Source organism: Podarcis raffonei, chromosome 2 (genome assembly GCF_027172205.1).
Source record: "Podarcis raffonei isolate rPodRaf1 chromosome 2, rPodRaf1.pri, whole genome shotgun sequence".
Classification (NCBI taxonomy): Eukaryota; Metazoa; Chordata; class Lepidosauria; order Squamata; family Lacertidae; genus Podarcis; species Podarcis raffonei.
In genome coordinates, this window is record NC_070603.1 from 40,923,783 (window position 1) to 40,942,575 (window position 18,793).

At 44.4% G+C, this 18,793-nt stretch overlaps 1 protein-coding gene across 1 annotated transcript; it reads right to left on the reverse strand.

The window, feature by feature from the left end:
* Positions 1 to 374: 374 nt before the first annotated feature.
* On the reverse strand, positions 375 to 18,316 carry TEKT3 (tektin 3). The gene is made up of 8 exons (XM_053376137.1): positions 18,208 to 18,316; positions 13,973 to 14,596; positions 13,003 to 13,086; positions 9,366 to 9,436; positions 7,086 to 7,229; positions 5,880 to 6,102; positions 3,307 to 3,461; positions 375 to 756 (listed from the first exon to the last, which is right to left on the reverse strand). Exons 2-8 carry the CDS (start codon positions 14,549 to 14,551, stop codon positions 540 to 542), a joined length of 1,473 nt encoding a protein of 490 aa, XP_053232112.1. The 5' UTR covers positions 14,552 to 14,596; positions 18,208 to 18,316; the 3' UTR covers positions 375 to 539.
* Positions 18,317 to 18,793: the final 477 nt, after the last annotated feature.

An 18,793-nucleotide genomic window follows, 5' to 3' on the forward strand; every position in this document is an offset into this window, starting at 1 on the left:
GGAGGGAAGGGGGCACATAAGGCTGGATTCAGTCTCCCTTCCTCAGTCCACTCCATGAACAGACAATTGGCAGTCCTGAATACTAACAGACTAGCTTCAGGATCAAGCTCTCAACTCAAGGAAAAAGGCACACAGTTGCCCTTCTGCACACACTTTTCTTTGTATTCGATCAGGGCATTAGACACAATCCTATGCTCACTTACTTAGGAGTAAGCTTCACTGAACTCATTGGGACTTACTTCCAAGTAAAAACATGCATTGGATTGAACTGCATGACATAGGCTGCCCACAATAAACATTGTGTGCATGCAGATCCCATAAAGGAGAGAATATCAGTATAAAAAACAGGGAAGACACATCAAATAGAAGATAGCTAAATTCATGTGCAGAGCATGCTTTAATAAATGAAAATATAGTCATATCTTCAAAAATAAACACCTCAAAATTTCATAAAAGTGCAACAGAGCAAACCTCCCCTAGACATACTTCTTTAGTAATTTCCCATCCCCCCACGCAATGTCTTGAGGGTTAGCTCCAGCCTATGTATATCCCACCAGCCTCAGTGTGTTGGGGAAGGTCTTCCTCATCCCCATGCATTTCTCCTGGTCAATGAAGAGCGTATTTGCTTTGACAGCCAGGTCATGTTCTAGATTGGCTTTGGTGTGAACCAGTGCCTGGAGCGTATCTTCTGCATCTCTTAGCCTCTGCTGAAGGTCCTGGATGGTGTCATCAATTTCATACACTTCGTTCACAAGGCTGCATGGAACATAAGAAAGAATGTTAGCAATTTCTCCGCTTTCCATTTTTCTAGGGAGTCCTCCTTCCATGTTTCTAGCCACACTGGTACCCTCCAGATGTTTTTGAACTCCAAATCCCCAGTTGGCATGGCCAGTGGTCAGGGATGATGGGAGCTGTAATTCAACAACCCTTGGAGGGGTTGGCTAGTGAATCTTCCGCCTGCTTCTTGGTGGCATTCAATACAAAATAAAATAGTTGTGATCTCCTTGCTCAGAATAGTGCTCAGCAGGCTCTCTTTCCATTAGGGAGCAAGCACAGTACTTTTTAGCAAAGTAGTAAATAGTCCTTTCCCCCATGAAATGAGCAAGACAAAACTTTAGAGTGAATTACGGAATAAGTCCATGCGACAGGCTGTACCACTTAGGGGGGAAAGAGAAAAAAAAGAAAGAATGGAAAGCTGTGGTTTCCTGTTCTCATTTTGGCATTCTGGTTTGTCAGTGTGTTTTTTTTATGGGGTTCACATTCCTCTGACAACTAATGTGAGTAGGCAAAACCCAGCAGAATTCACAAATTAAAGAGTGGTGAATAAATGAAAGGTAAATAAAAGCACTCAGTGTGCCAAGGGGGGCATTCTAAGGTGAGGCCCATTTGTTTCCAGTTAGTGAACCTTAGAATACCAATGTTGGTTTAGACGAACAATCCATTTAGCCCTGTTTCCTGTCTCCAGCTGTGGCCGGTCCAAGGAGGTCAGAGGAAATGTGCAAGAAGAAACAGTCGTTCTTTGTTACTGCTATATAAGATGGAACCAGCTGATCTAGAATTCATTCACAATCCCTAACCAGTCAGAAAGTCAGGATAACCTGAATATGCGCTTGCATCTTCTGGCTCTGGGTTAGATCCAGAATAAGTTAGATGCTCACATGCCTCACTTAAATCAACTAAGGAAGTTAACATAAATCTTTGCAACTAGAATAGCAACTCTAGGAAGGGTTAGGGAAGTGCAGAAATGTTAAGGTGGGGCATCCCCCCCTCTTTTTGCTGCATCAGCTCCAGCAGTGTTGTTCCATTTGGAGCTGTGCTTTTATCCAGCTGGTAGAGGGATAACTGCACTGCATCCTAACCACCATCACTTAGCCATCAAAATAGGGGGAAGAAGGTGGAATTGCAGCCTTAGACAGGATCTAACTCTATGTGTCTCCCTACATCAATTGCAGAGTTTGGGTCCGATTAATATCTTCCTGGTGTGTGTGTGTGTGTGTGTGCGCGCACACACACACAGAGAGAGAGAGAGAGAGAGAGAGAGAGAGAGAGAGAGAGAGAGAGAGAGAAATGTGATGAAATAGATCAGGCATAGGCAAACTCGGCCCTCCAGATGTTTTGGGACTACAAGTCCCATCATCCCTGGCCACTGGTCCTGTTAGCTAGGGGTCATGGGAGTTGTAGTCCCCAAACATCTGGAGGGCCAAGTTTGCCTATGCCTGAAATAGACAATTAAGTTTAGAGGACTAGTTGTCTTTGCTGGTTGAATTAATGGCAAGTGGAGATATAAGGGTTAATTTAGAGGTGACATACAAGTGCATATAACAAAAAGAAAAGCTGCAAAATCACTGGTTTGGAAAAACCTAAGCACCCCTCTCAGTCTCTTAGCATTGATCCAGTCCAATCATGTCTCTCCCCAGAAGCAGCATTTACTGTTTAAAGCAAGGGTTGTTGGGGTAACACTGCATGGAATTACGTGCATTACATCTTGTTTGGGGCAGGACCAAACTGGACTTCTGCAGGAAAATATGCTGGCTTTCACAGATGTGAGTAAATATACTCCTTCATCATCTGTCCAAGAGGATTCATTATTTCCAGAAAACAAACTCAAAACAATCTAGCATTTTAATTCTTAGCAATAGGACCCATCTCATGCAAAGAGATGTGTGATTGAAGTTCCTGATGATATTGGTGAGCACTGACGACACTTTCAACATTGCATGGCAGGGGACAGTCATAACAGCCCAAGACCACACCAGAGCAGATGGAGAATTTGTTTCAGTGCATTGTTTCCAGCAGAGGAAGGAGGAAACCATTCCAACAAGTTTCCTGAGAAGGTACAAAGGCCTTGTGGAAGGTCATTGCACTATTACCATAAGCCCAGGGAGCTAATTCATCTGCAGATGATTTATGAATGCGCTTCATCCACATGTGTGGCTGGACCCTTGATGCCTCTAGGTGTAAAAGACTGTAGACATCAAAGGAGAGCTGGTAGGGCTGGTTACTCAAGGGAGGGACTGCAGCTCAGTGGCAGAGCTCATGTTCTGCATGCAGTATGCCACAAGTTTAGTCTCTGGTGCCTGCAGTTAAAAGGATGAAGTGATGGGAAAGATCTCTTGGAGTGCCACTGTCTGCCAGAAGATACAGTACTGGGTAAGATGAACAATTTGCCTGTACTGTAGTATGTGGCTGATTCCTATGTTCCAATTTTCAAAGTGCATGGAAGGCTGTAGCAATTTATGAGACTCATCAAACAGCATCACATTCCTGCCTTCCCCACAAGGAAGCAAGATGGCTGCCTTTGCTTACCGTAATTGGGCAGAGTCCCGGCAGAGTTCTATGTTGGGTCTACGCAAGCGCTCATCCAGACGTGTTTGGGCAACCTTCAAGGAACACCCTTTGTCCTTGATGGCCTTACGAAGTGCTTCTATAGTCATCTCTGTCTCAAAGATTTCTTGTAGAGTCTGCAAGTTGGAGGAATAAGGGGGTTGAAAACCCAACAAAAAATGTTTTCCTGTCTTAAATACAGAATGTACATTAATAGAGATTTCCCCCACTGCATGTTTTATTATTATTGCACTTGTATAATAAAACCTGAATCCATCCAGAAGCTGGTATGTTGACTCAACAGAGTTCCCCAGACTTAGTGCAGTGACTCATTGACTCAATGGTCTTCCATCTGAAAGCCCCTTGAATAACTCTCTAAAAGCAGTGGATCCCCAAGAATAATGAGGATACTCATCTCAAGAAAGATACAGCATAGAACAGTCTGCCCCAATCTGTTGTCCTCAATACAAATCTGAGGTTCTGCACCCACTAACAAAAATCCTGGCTATGCCCATAACTTGGAGATGAGTTCTTTTGAGGACAGAGTGAAAGAATATGGCATGTTTAGCTGACCAGAAAAGAAGACTGGGGAACAAGAAAAAACAAATATTTTGCTTCTCAGGAAAGGATGAAAGAGAAGATTTATGTTGAACATTCAAGAAGAACTTTTTAATTGCAATAACAGATTTACTATGGAAAAAGTTGCCTGGAGAGACTATGGATTCTTCAACACTGGAGGTTTAAAAATATATGGGTTTTTTTTCCTTCTTCTTCCACTCTCCCACAACCCCCATGTTGTGGGGGAGGAGTCCCTCTTCAAGGCATGAACTCTCTATGGACTCTTTCCAGCTCTATGTTTCTGAGATTAAACAATCTAATTACTGTAGAAAAGCCACATCAATTCATTATCTCACTTTGCTCACTCAGGGGAAAAAGGGAGGACCTTCACCAAGTGTTGCTGTCTCCCTTTAAATATATTTTCAGCATGTAGCTGTCAAAGTCCATCTGGATCAGGCCAATGGCCCATCTAGTCCAGCATCCTGTTCTTACAGTAGCCAAAAACATGCATGTGGGAAGCCCACGAGCATAAGAGTCCTCTCCTGCTTGGATACTGCATCCACCAGTGGAGCCATTGATAGCCTTATCCTCCCGCAATTTGTCCAAGGCCCTTTCAAAGCCATTTAAGTTGGTGGTCGTCCCTATTTATTGTGGGAGCAAGATCCATAATTTAACTATAAGAATGTACCATTAGGGTACCCCTGCTAAGACAGAGAACCAGAAGATTACAGACCTCCTCAACAGACTGGACAGTACTCCTTTCTGTTCCAGAAAATGTTGTTTTTTATAGTGAAATTCAAGAAATAAAAAATGCAATCCTGTGCATGTCTAAGCCCCACTGAGTTTAATGGTACTTGCTCCCAGGTAAGTCTACCTTTAACCAAGCAGCACATATCCCCCCCTCACCAGACAACAATCCCCCCCCCCCGAACAACCCTGTGAGATAGTTTAGTCTGACAACTAGGGAATGACTAAACAGCACCCATTGAGTTTTATGGCTGAGTTGGGATTTTAACCCAGATCTTCCCAATTCTACACTCTAACGACAACGCCACACTCAAATGCTGCCTTGATCCATAAAATAGGACACAAAACATAAATCCATTTGAAACGTGCCTTGTAAAATAAGCAGGAATCACATTGATGTTTTGGAGGAGGAGTGCAGGAAAGGCTGGATTTAGTCTTCTTAGTCCCTACCCAAAATTGCTCAGTACAATGATAGCTTATTGTTCAGGGCTACGCAACTGCAGCCCTAGCTGCTGTGTGTATACACTGTTGCACAGGTGTGGGGGATGCCTTGTGAAGGCACCATGCAATTCCTACGCAAGTTATTGTGCTTTCAGTGCTGGGCACATAGAATCAAGGATTTGTAGCAGATCTGCAGAAGGTTGGAGAAGGCTGTGGTGTGTGCCACAAGCTGAGAGCAGGCACAAGGAAGAGCAACAGTAGCCAATCACGTGCAGTCCTGGTGTCGGATTTGGACTCCCACCAACCCCAACCAGCCTAGCCGACAGTTTTGGATGCCTTGAGCTGTAGTCCAGCCACATCTGGGGGGCACAACATTGGCTTAAAGGTAAAGGGACCCCTGACCATTAGGTCCAGTCGTGACCGACTCTGGGGTTGCGTGCTCATCTCGCTCTATAGGCCGAGGGAGCTGGTATACAGCTTCTGGGTCAAGTGGCCAGCATGACTAAGCCACTTCTGGCAAACCAGAGCAGCACATGGAAATGCCGTTTACCTTCCCGCCGGAGCGGTCCCTATTTGTCTACTTGCACTTTGATGTGCTTTCAAACTGCTAGGTTGGCAGGAGCAGGGACCGAGCAACAGGAGCTCACCCTGTCGCGGGGATTCGAACCGCCAACCTTCTGATCGGCAAGTCCTAGGCTCTGTGGTTTAACCCACAGCGTCCCTAACATTGGCTTAGCTCCAGACAATTCATGCAAGCAGGCAGGGGAAGGCAGTTAACCCCAAACTGAAAGTTTGGAAATGAATCCCACCTTAGCCAGATGGGCCTGGATCTTGTTTTTGGCATCAGCCGTTTCAGAGATGCGGTTGGTAAAGGCGACATTCACTTTGTTGAATTGGTTCCACATCTCATTGGCAGTCGTCACGAGCAGCGTTTCAATATCATCCCTGAGTTTGCCGGAGGCAGCCCGCTCGCTCTGGGAGCGCATAATGTTATCATCAGTAAACTTGGCCCAGGATTCTGGCACAGAAATCCTGGGAAAGCACAAAAAGAGACAAACAATAGAGTTTGTACACATCGTTTGCATGGGACTTCCTGAAATAATAAAGCCTGGAGGATACAGAAGGAATACCAGCTACATTTGCAATTATATTGCATGTTTTAACATTTCCATGAGTACTAGTTGGACTTTTGTTTCTTAAACAAGTGTAACTGCTTTTAAGTAGATTTTCTGGATGCTAATTCTGGAGCATCTTTTTAGATTACTTGTGGAATTCGGGATGGGAAATAGGGAGGGAAGGGGGTTTAAATGAAGAAGAAGAAGAAGAAGAAGAAGAAGAAGAAGAAGAAGAAGAAGAAGAAGAAGAAGAAGAAGAAGAAGAAGCAGCAGCAGCAGCAGCCAGAAACACTAACGTTGCATTTGTGTCTCCATTCCATTTCCCCTCCCACCCACTTTTTGTCTCCACACCCACAACAGCCAGCCAGCATTCTGTGGCTACTGAGCAGGCTCAGTTTTTATTGGGCTGCTTGAAGTTTTCTTCACCTCTCACCTTAGCTTCCATCCCACCCTTCTGCAAACCTGGGGCTATCCCAAGCCTACTGATACCTCCCCTCTTGTGCTTGGATTGTGCCATACGCAACTGCACTTACAGCCTGATCTTTAGAAATAGAGTGCATAACAGATGGATTGCTTAGGAGAGCTCAGATGGCTAGAGCATGATTGCTGTTAACACCAAGGTTGCAGGTTCAATCCCTGTAAGGGACAGCTGCATATTCCTGGGTTGAACCAGATGATCCTCAGGGTCCCTTCCAACTCTACAGTTCTATGCTCCCAAACTAGTTTGGGGCTCAAACACACACATGTTATCATCTGTATCAGGTGATGGTCTTCATGGATGAGGCATCAGAGGAAACCTGACATCGCCCAATGTCAGCTGTAGCACAATTCTTGTTTCTGTTGGCATGCCTTCTGCAGCTAGCTCTGGTGCTTGTACGCCAAGCTCCAGGTGATACTTACGTGGCATCAACTCGCTCGACGCCTCGATAAAAGGAAATGCCATCAGATGTGTTCCTGAGATGGTGGCACTTGTCATCGATTCGTTGAGCTGCTTGCTTGTCACTCAGGTCTTTCTCCAGTTCATGCTGGGCTGCTCTATTGGCTCTGTAATAAAATGGGTCAAAAGATGCTCAAGGGAAAAGAAGCTGAGTAGTTACAACATAAATAGCCACACACACACACACACCCCAAGACCACCTTCTCAACCTTCTATTTCCCCTTCATGACAATGGTAAGATGTTCAGTTTTAAATCTTTACTTCGTGTTTATGGCATTCCTATGATAAATAACACCAGTATTGTATTGGCAGATCTGACTGCATACATCATCAACATGTGTACTAGGGCACAAGCCAGAGGTTATAATCCTGGCCTTACACCATGCATTCATCTCCTATAGAGACAGCACATTTTGCACTTGGAACATAGATATGGTTTCTCTATAGACAGTAAATCTTCTGCAAAGAAGTTAACATCTCATGCAGTGTCTGAATGGTCAGACACTGACCATTCAGGCAGAAGAACTTAAGACGATTCCATACATTATTACTAGGGCTGAGCCAAAGAAGCACATTGCTCACTTTCAAGTGGTTTTATGGCAAGGGTGTGGAACTTTCTTGAGACTGAGGAACACTTTCCCTTCGGGGGGCCACATGCCCATGGGTGGGTGGGGCCAAAGGTTGACAGAGCAATGAGTGTAAATGTTAGCTTTGTGCAGTAGGCTGGTATCTTTACACTCGGCCTTATCTGTCCTCCATCCAGGGAAGCATTATCAGAGAGCAAGGATACATACAAGCCAGGAAGAAGTGCTCCAGGTGGGTGCAAAAGTCGGTCAGTAGGGGTGGGCGGCTGAGGAGTGGGGGGGGACTGGGGGGGGACTCCAGAAGGCAAGATAGAGAGGCTTGGAGGTCTGCATTCACCCTCATAGACCCGAGGCTCCCCTCTCCCCCCGTTTTACATCATCATAAAGCCAAACATTTCAATTCCACTGAAGTGCCAGTTTCATACCAAAGTTGCATGTGGGTGGATATTTGGCACAGATGAAATTGCAAATGCTGCAGCAAGCACAAGCACACATGTGACGTGCATACACACACACATGTACCCACTGTGTACGCACATCTAGCAACCCTGGCCTAATCAGCTTTTCAGCATAAGTGTGTGTGGTGTCTGCATAATATGTGTTTGTTGTGAAAACCACTAATCCAACACTCCAGAACATGAATTTTTGAATTAGAAAATGTTGTACTTTGTAGGATAGATACAGGAGATAGTTAAAACTTGTTGACCAATTTTATGGTATCTATATCATTTTTTAAAATGTGGGCCTGATGAAGGAGAATATCAGCTGCTTTATATTGAACTAAAATAAGCTTCAGTAATATGGAAGGGAGACCACTGGGAGTCCCACCTAGGAGCAGGATATGAATATTTTAAAAAATCTGTATTTTTACACTTCATTTTTTTCAACAGTAACCATAATTGGGAATGTTGAAAAGCAGTTCACTTTAGCAACGAGAGGCAGATGTCTCTTGTAAAACTTAACAAGTTCAGTATATGTGGAGAGACATCTGGATCAAATCTGTGCACTGCTATGGGGTGGCTCTTTGGGCTGTTGGAGATTATTTATTGTCCTGATTTCCCTTGCCTTTCTCTCTGCTATATCTATCCCTTCTGACTGGCTGGATTCAGATGTCATGCAAAACTAAGCTTAGTGTGATGAGTACAAGCCCGTGAGCCCTGAGTTTGTGCATCCTCCCTTCCCCTCTGGCACAGCTACATGGAAGAGATGAAAAGCTTCTGCTTCCATTAAACAGTTAAGTGTTATGTCTGAACCCTAAAACTGTGGTTAATCTTCACTATGGTTGGAACCAAGCCAACTTTGTAAACCATAGTTTCACATTCTTTTAGTTCCCTGTTCCTATAAGGTGGCATGCACACTGGATTTGGCAAGCTGTTCTCCCATAGGGAATTTCCATTATCCCCCTAGGTAAAATCCTAACTTCCAGGGCCATCTTTAATCTTGCACATCTGCCTTTTAGTATGTATGTTTAGAAGGCAATTTTGTAACTCTCCTAGACATTTGGTTTCTTTCTGGTCTTGTTGAATGAAAAGGCCAAGAAGCATATTGGAGACTTTTCTCCCCCTCAAGTTGCACTACAGGGAAAATGGATGAGGTGCTTGCATCAAAATTTGTTTTTAAAGATCTTTTGAGAAAGGTGGAGATTAAAATTTTCCTTACGCAAGTTGGGCCGCTGTCTTACCCAGGTATCTTCTCATTCTCTCTTGGCATGATAGGATGACGTCAACCTCCTGATCAAGTTACAATAGCAAAAAATCCTGTCAATATTTCCCTTGATTAATGAAGGATAATGTGAATTACAGTTTTAAAATCCACTCCTTTATGGCCTCCTCAAGCATCGGAAGAAAATGCAATACAAGATGGTTAGTAGTTTGCAATTCTATTAGCACGGGAGTAATCAATGTTGCGCCCTCCAGGTGTTGCTGGAATACAAAACTGTATCATCACTGACCATTGGACATACTGGCTGAGCAACTGGGAGCTGAAGTCCAGCAACATCTGCAGGGCATCACATTGGCTATCCCTGTTCCTGTAAAAGAGTAAGTGTCCTCTCTTTTAAGATTGTTTGGAAAGGACCAACGAAAAGTCCTTTCTATTTGTTGGGTCAGATTGGTAGGTGGGCACTGCAGGGATTCATATTTTCGAATTCCCTTCCGCAAAAGCCTCAATTTGCAGACTGGCAATACAAGGCCTTCTTAAGACCACTGCACGCTCAGAATAACTTGAGTCATCAGAAGTATTCTTTTGGAGTGGAGAGCCGTTCCCCGCTTGATATTTGCAATAACTGACTAGGTAAAGGTAAAGGGACCCCTGACAGTTAAGTCCAGTTGTGAACAACTCTGGGGTTGCGGCGCTCATCTCGCTTTACAGGCCAAGGGAGCTGGCGTTTGTCTGCTCCGCAGTTTTTCCGGGTCATGTGGCCAGCATGACTAAGCCGCTTCTGGCGAAACCAGAGCAGCGCACGGAAACACCGTTTACCTTCCCCCCGGAGTGGTACCTATTTATCTACTTGCACTTTTTGGCATGCTTTCGAACTGCTAGTCATGGGGATTTGAACTGCTGACCTTTTGATCGGCAAGCCCAAGGTTAGACCACAATACCACCCGCGTCCCTTATAATAACTGACTAGAGCTTTCTAATTTTAACTCTTGCCATGTTTAATTTCTTTTCACCCTTTACATTGTATAATAATTGCATTTCATGATATATTATATCTCTAAGCATACATGTTGTAAGTTGCTTTGAGAAGCTTGCCAGAAATTCAACATATAAATTAAGGCTAGTAATTTTAACGCTAATGTGACAAGACAGATGGGCCATTTGCTATCTGTTCATACAGAAGGCTTGGTCCCCAAAACAGGAGTGGTGAAAGTGATTCTGCTTCTCATTTTTAATTCATTGGGCATGGCCAATTTCTTGACTGTGCAAAGAAATCCAAACTTTAACCAATCCAGGGTTTGTTACAAAAGGTGAATGAGCAAACTAGCCTATAGATCTGTCCTGAGCAGTGGTGGTTAGTACAGGGTAGAGAACCTTGCACACATGCTTCTTCCTTTTCTATCCACTTAAGAACATAAGAACAGTCCTTATGTAGGATCAGGCTATTGGTCCATCTAGTCCAGCATCCTATTTTTACAGCAGTCAACCAGATGCTCCCAGGAAACCTGCAAGCAGGACCTGAGTGGAGCAGTACTCTCCCCTTCTGTGATTTCTAGCACCTGGTATTTAGAAGCATACTGCTTGCAACATTGGGAGTAGAACCATCATCATGGTTAGTAGCCTTTGGCAGCCTTATTGTCTATGAATTTGTCTAATTGTCTGTGATACATTCTCAGCAAACCAGAGTCAATTTTGCTTGACTTTGGTTTCCAGAAACACATTTAATGTCTGAAGCTCTCCTGATACCCACATGCCTTGGCTCTGGCAAATGAAGAAACAGGCAGCTCCCAAGGACTGGATTTTTCCATGTGGCGCTCCCTATTGGAAACTCCTTATTTCCTTTGGATGACAGCATCCTCCAGATAGCTTGTGGCATCCAGCTGTGCTGTAGGTTGCTTGCTTTCATGAGCTAATAAGCACCTTGGAACAAATGACAGTAGGGCTTGGCCGGTGCTATTTCTAAGGGAACAAAATTCGTGCTCTGGACAGAGTGGCAGGAACATTGATGGCTTGGAAATGGACATTGGAATGGGCTGGTGCTGCTGTTATTGACGTCAGTGTGAAATCTTCCATCGATGATCATGGGAGGTGACGCAGGATTTTAAAATAACATTGTGAGAAGGGACTCTGCATTGCCCAATTACCTTTCTTGCCGGGAAATGTTGTGATGAAGCGAACACCATGCAGAAGACCTGAAGCACCTCAATAGTCAGCAGGGGTGGGCCAGAGCTGAGCTACATTGAGAAGTTCCTGATCCAGAATCTGAGCTCAGTGCTCTTCAGCAGGGCTAGCACTGTATGCATGTATGTTTGAGGGGAATCAGTAATTATAGGACAAATCACAGGGGAAAGATGTCACAGTCTTCACATATGAGGAAGAAAATGCAAGATAAGCAGACAGTTCATGTGGCAAGGAACACTAGTGGTGGTGGATGAAGAAGCAAACACTGGAGACAAGGCAGCGCAAATACAGGAAGACAAAGAGGCAGGATGTACCATGGAAAGCAAGGCTGGGAGGCACATCCAGGTTAGCACTGATAAATACAAAATTGTTCTTGGGAAACTTCCTGCCTGATATGGCTCCAGCGAGGTTCCTAAATACTGTCCAGGAACTACTGGAAGAACAAAAATAAATCACAGGCAGGCTGCTGCTGAACTGATTCAGATGGTGGACTGCCAAGGCAGTACTTTGCTGTCCTCCATTTCCAGACTAGTTGCCTTTCTACTAAAAATATATTTCAACATGCAGCACTATAGCAATATACTCGCTGTGCATTTATCCCTTGTAATAGGATGTTACACTTATTTCTCATATGCCCCCACTTCTCAACTTTCAATGGCTGAGGTCAATGTGTATCAGTTTGAAGTTACCTCTGCGTAGCCAGCAAAGGCTTGATGTGGATATTCCTGGCTTTTTTATTCTGTACCTGCTCCTGACCCTGAAGACAAGCACTTACATGAAGTACACTGAAATGCTCCTCCTCTCTGCCACAGTATTGTTTACAGCTGCAGAAAGAGATGACAAGGACAGCACCGTGCAGACCCAGTCCCGGATTTACGTATAAGCTAAAGAAGCTATAGCTTAGGGCCCCACTCTCTTGGGGGCCCCCCAAAAAATTAAAGAAAAAAACTGGATGTACATTTCCAAAATATAAGATAAAAAACAAATAAAATGGCTTTGGATACCTATTAGGTCCATAAATTACCATATAGCATATATTCAACACAAAAAAACAGTGACAATTTATTGTTGACAAAGGACAGCTGGACATATAAAGGGCACCATTACCTTCAATAGCTTAGGGCCTCATCAAACCTAAATCTGGCCTTGTGCAGACCACATTTAAGACTCCAAGAACTCCCCTGTTTTAAAGGTCAGGGTACAAACCAGGCGTGGGGAACCTGCAGTTCTCTAGAGATGCTGCTGGACCACAACTCTCATCATATGTGACCACTAGCCATGGTGGCCGGAGCTGATGGAACTGGAGGTCCAACGACATCTCACAGAACAAAGGCTTCCCAACCCTGCTATAAACAAACACTTGCATATATGTTGAAAGCTACTTACTATACAACATACCACTAGCCCACAGTTAAAAACTACAAATTTCATGTTATGTACTGAACGAGCAACTCACTGTCATTAGTTGTTTTTCCACATCATCATGAACAAGGTCAATGCCCATCCTCTTCTCTCGGTGAAGCAGACATTCCTGGGCTACCTGTTTGACATTACAGGGAAAAATGGTGAAAGTTATCTTTATTTATTTTTAACATATAAAGTGGTATAAAGTAGTATATTATGGAATAAAACAACAACAGTAACTTATTTATTACACCTTGCCCATCTGACTAGGTTGCCCCAGCCACTCTGGACGGCTTCCAACAAAATATAAAGGAACACAAAAAATACATAAAACATTAAAAGCTTCCAGAAACAGGGCTGCCTTCAGATGACTATGAAATGCAGGGCTTGAACTTCAGCCCCAAAGCCCAGCCATAGATGCAGTAGGAGTACTGGTGTTTGAAAGGCAGGCTTCCTAAGCCTAACACAGCTCTGGTGTGCTCATTTGCCAAAAGAGATAGCATATATTGATGATTTGGATCGTTGCCTAATAACCTCAAATGGGTTCAGGTGAACCCTAAGCAGAGTTTTGCATGGCTGTGTTTGCATGGCCCCTAGTAGTCTGAAGGTAAAGGTAAAGGGACCCCTGACCATTAGGTTCAGTCACGGATGACTCTGGGGTTGCGGCGCTCATCTCGCTTTACTGGCCGAGGGAGCAGGCATACAGCTTCCAGGTCATGTGGCCAGCATGACTAAGCCGCTTCTGGCAAACCACAGCAGCACATGGAAACGCTGTTTACCTTCCCGCTGGAGTGGTACCTATTTATCTACTTGCACTTTGACATGCTTTCAAACTGCTAGGTTGGCAGGAGCAGGGACCGAGCAACGGGAGCTCACCCCGTCACAGGGATTTGAACCGCTGACCTTCTGATCGGCAAGCCCTAGGCTCTGTGGTTTAACCCACAGCGCCACCCGCGTATTACTGCAACCCAGCCAGATGGGTGGGGTATAAATATAATAATCATCACCATCTGCCTGTTTACCTGGAGTTGCCCTTCTGTTTCTAATATGGCTCTTTCAAGTCGTTTCTTCATATCTGAAAGAGCATTTGTCTCCCCAATCATTCCATCAGTCTCGTGGTTGAGCTCTGATTTCCAAAATATGATGTCATTGACTCGTTCTCCTAGATTTCTTGTTGATTCTGTTTGGGTTTTCCTTATCTGCTGGTCCTTGTCTTGAATCATCCGGGAAGTGTCCACCCTCAACCTCTCGGCATTGTGCCGTGATGCCTCCGATTCCTTGAAATTTGTTAGGTTAGCTCTATACCAGTCTTCGGGAGTGTACCTAGTGAAGAGTGCTGTTCTGTTGGAAACATAGGGGAGCATGTTGCATGGCGTGAGCCCTTGAGAACTCTTGGAGAAGGGGGCCAAAGTTGGAGTGATAGCAGCGACTTTGTAATAGGCACTAGGTCTCCAAGGAAGGCTCAAGCTGTGGGTCAGGGCATAGTGAGGGAATCTGTTCTTATAGCTCGATGCCATGGTGCTGATGGCCGGCAGAAAATTTGAGGGCGTTGGTCTTGGATGGGCATATGTTGCCGTCAAGGTAGAGCCTACAAGCTCCATGATTGAAAATGTCTATCCAATCAAGTTTCCTATATCAAAGAAGAGCTAGAAAAAGAAAACACATTTAATGAACACTTGTGCAGGTAGTCTAGAGAGGGTTCATGTCTATGAGTGTCTAAGCAACCATGACCCCCATATATTGCTTTTCTTATCACTATGCACCCAACTATAGCAGCATTTTGCTTGGTATAACAGAAAGTGGTACATTTCATACAAACAACTTCTCCAAAGAGGACAAACACACCTCTGGTCCAGTTCCATTGCAGCTCTCTTGGCAAGAAGGTGGTCAGTCCCATGATGAACCCAATTTTAATGCAAATTCATAGAAAATGAATGGGTTAATCTGGAGAGAGAGAGAGAGAGAGAGAGAGAGAGAGAGAGAGAGAGAGAGAGCACCTCTTTTGCTTTTGGACACTGAATTAACAAGCCTATTCTACTAGTCTCATTAGTGGGGTTTACACCTGCCATCTAACAGACCCCACTGTAGCATGTTATTAGACTTGTTTGTGGGAAACCCAGGTTCAAATCCCCATTCAGCTATGAAGTTCACAAGGTGTTATTGAATGAGTCACTTTCTTACCTAGTTATCTCACTGCATCAATGGCAATGACAATAGATGCAGCAATGACAAAACGTAAGTATTGCAGATGAGGGAATTGTGGGCAATGGGGTGGGATAAGAGAGTGCAGTTGTCAGGGACTAGGCAGAGAAGGAATGGTGGAGACCGCCTCCCCATCCTGACCCTTTCAGGGAGGAGGAAGAGGAAGACATTATAGATTTACAACAGGGGCTTGAGGGAGGTTGCAGCTCAGAGGCAGATGAGAGGGGAAGTTGGGAAATCATGGGAGAGCCAGAGCAACACCTGGCTGACACGTTGTCATTAGAAAGCATTCCAGACCCTCCATCTTCCAGAACCCGGAGAGCCTTAAAAGTAGGAGAGCAGAGAGCTCAAAGACAGAGGGCACTTAGCAGTACCCATACAGGAGATGATGAGGATGATGAATGAGGAAATGGGAGAGGTGGTAGGTGGGGATTCACTCATGCCGACACCATTATCCAAGAGGCTGGGTTCTATAGCCTCTCTCTGTAAAGATTGAAATAAAAAAGGACTGTAAGAAACTTTCCCTTGTCTTTATACTTTCCTGGGCAACCAGCTGGGAGCTGCTGACAGCATCCTGACAGCAGTATATGTAAGGGGAGATGGGGAGGTTTCAGGCATGTGGGATTTTCTTTATTTCCCACCCTGGAATGCTGAGGTGCAGCAACTGGAGCCAGAGCTGCTTCTCAATTCAGAATGCTGAAGGAGATGGACCTTGTTCTTAAGGATGTCCACACATAGTTTGCTGTATTTTGGGCTAATTCCAAGGACTAATTGGTACAAAATGGATTCTCTCTCCCACATCTACTTTGCACAATCCATGTCCTAGAATCATAATAGAGGAGAAGAGAAGAGAAGAGTAACCTTCCAGTTAACAGCCAGTTGCACTGGCCCATTGTGTCAAAGTGCATGTGCAGTTGTTTTCACAATCCAAGAAGTGAGACGTTTGCAAGCAAATCCCAATACAGGGGCTCTTTCTGAGTAGTCTGCCTATATATCTAGCAGGGGAAACCCACTATTTATATACATATAAATCATATGTACACCACAAATATAAATCAAACTCTGCAATGTTGGCCCTGACTGATGGTGATGACATAGCAAAGGAAAGTCAACATAGCATAGCCAACTGTAATCTTGACCAGGTGGGGATATATATATATATATATATATATATATATATATATATAAAATAGAAATTATATGGAAGTCACTGGTTTGCAACAAATATACTTAACAAAAGAGATCACCCAAGGAGAGCTCTTTGACAGCGTCTTTTGAAAAAAAAATAAATAACATTTCTGAAGTTATCTTCAAAGCTCACCTTGGAGAATGTAACCACACAGAGAGATTATTGGCTCAAGTGACCGCAAGCTGACTTGCAGTCTATTGTCCTTTTCACTTACCTAATTGTATGCTAGTGGAAATCTAATATGCATTGCTATCTAATGTAAATACTTCAGCGTACATAATACACAATCCAGTAACAAACACAGAATAATCCATTCAGCAGAGGTAACCTTCACTTTGGTTACAAGAGTGGATTGTGGATATAGCAATGCCTCTCTAAGTTCATCAGGCAGGGTGATGGTTATTTAAAAACACCTTCATTTTCAACCTAAATATTTCCTTCATCAGCTTTTTCTTGGTTGTCTTCCAAGCCCATAGAGGACAAATGGTTCTAATGTACTCATAGTGGATGAGTTCTTTATGAGAACTCTTATCACATTCCATTCTGTGCTGGCTCCTTACTGCTTCACAAAACTTATTGTGCAGTTGTGGCCCCTTTGCATTTTTCTCACGTTTACTTGAGGGCTTTCCACCACACAGTTCCCTCTGCAATAGCCCTCTCATACCACCTGCTAATAAGCTAACTCCATCCTTTAAACTGGGAATGTGGAACCTGTGGCCCTTCAGTTGTTGCTGGACTCCAACACGCATCAGCCTCAGCCAACATGACCAATGGTCAGAAATGATGAAAATTGGAGACTCTCCCAATACATTTCATCCACTGTAATTTTCCTGTTGTACCTGTTCTGTGTTATCTGCTGCCCTTTATCTAGTTCATTAATATTACTTCTCTTTCTCCAACATGCATTTTTCTTCCACTGGGCACGGACTGAGGATGTGTTCTTACACTGATAAAGAGTTTGTCTTTTATTTTTTACATTATTATTTTATTACAGTATTTGGGAACAGAATGGGCTTAAGACATCTAAATAACAATAATTATACTGCTACAACTACAACTATTATTACTAAGCATGAGAGCACAATCCTACCCACTGTGCAATGAATTAATGTCTGCACTTATATTGTGCTTTTGCTGAGGTGTGATTCTTCTTTAAAAAATGAACTCTGCTACTCTATTCCAGGCAAACCACTAAGATCTATTCATTGTCACATCCAGCGCATATTCAGGTCTTGGAAACAGAATAACGTGGAGAAAGTGGTGAAGATGTTCACATGGCAGCAAATCCTCCTCCCACCTAAGCAAATTATATTCCTTCTGTTACTTAAATCCCACACCCCTACATTTATTCGTGACCTAAACTTGACAATAAAGGTAATGAAAAGCTGTTTTCCAGCACTCCCTGCTCCCAATTAATATTACATATGTCTATATCCTATTTTCCCTCCCATTTCTTTCCACACCTCTGCCCTCCTCTTTTCACAGCATCCTTACCACCTATTGACACTAAGTGGCTCTTTTGTGGTCTGTGCAGTGGATTATTATTAATTTTGGGGTGGCTCAAGAATACATTCTTTTGACTGCTTCTCCTGACCAGCTTCTCCATCCCTTTGCCTCATTTCCCACAGGCAGATGCAACCCCCTGTCTCCAAGAAAGCCATCCTTCCTTGGAGGATAACTGGCCCTGCACCTAAAGTGAGGTAAGCATCTTCCGACTACTTCTTTGCTCAGTGTGCAACAGCCAGGGAGCAGTCAGGCAAAGTGTCCTGCCCAGGCAGTTTGTGTGTCCTGGGAAGCTGGTGGCTCCTTAGTAGACTTCTTCTTCTTCTTCTTCTTAGCCCTACTGCTGCCAGACCTGCTACTCACCTGTCTGCAGGTTAGCTCTGAGGAAGAGAAGAGGTCGGGCTGGAGGGGAGGGAGCCTCCAGTATACCCAGGCTGCTGCTCCCCAATGCCCAGGAGAAACATCTTCCTGCTCTTCCCTCCCACACAAGCCTTCTATCCCGCCCTCGCCCTTTGTGACACGCATCCTTCCAACACTTCCCATTGGTCCAAACGAGGGTGGAAGGGAAAGGAGGGGGAGAAGCGGGGACAGGCGTCGCTAAGGACTCAGTAGCTGCCTAGTAACTCTATTCCCTCTCGGGGCGGGGCGGGGCAGGGGGGCAAGGTGGGAAGGGAAGAGAGAAAGGAAGGAGGGAGGGAGGGAGGGAGGGTCTTTCTTGAACCTGCAGCTCTTGTCACCCGCGCATGGGGGCTCGTCTCGTCCCGTAGCAACCAGGCTCTATGAACAACTGTCGCGCCCCAATGCCCATCCCTACTGCCCATTTTAAATGGGGAAAGAAAAGATCGTGTGTCACCTATGCCAACAGTGTCGTCCTCCAGATATGATAGAGATCTGAGGATATAAAGCGGGGGGCGGGGCAGAGGCTAGAACATCGGCAAGTTAAAAGCGC

Coding starts and splice junctions, on each gene's coding strand:
- TEKT3 (XM_053376137.1), bottom strand. CDS start 14,551: ATGGAGCTTGTAGGCTCTACCTTGACGGCAACATATGCCCATCCAAGA. Junction 9,437..13,002: donor TGGAAAAACAACTAATGACA/GTGAGTTGCTCG, acceptor TAACTTGATCAG/GAGGTTGACGTCATCCTATC. Junction 3,462..5,879: donor TCCAGGCCCATCTGGCTAAG/GTGGGATTCATT, acceptor TCCAACTTGCAG/ACTCTACAAGAAATCTTTGA.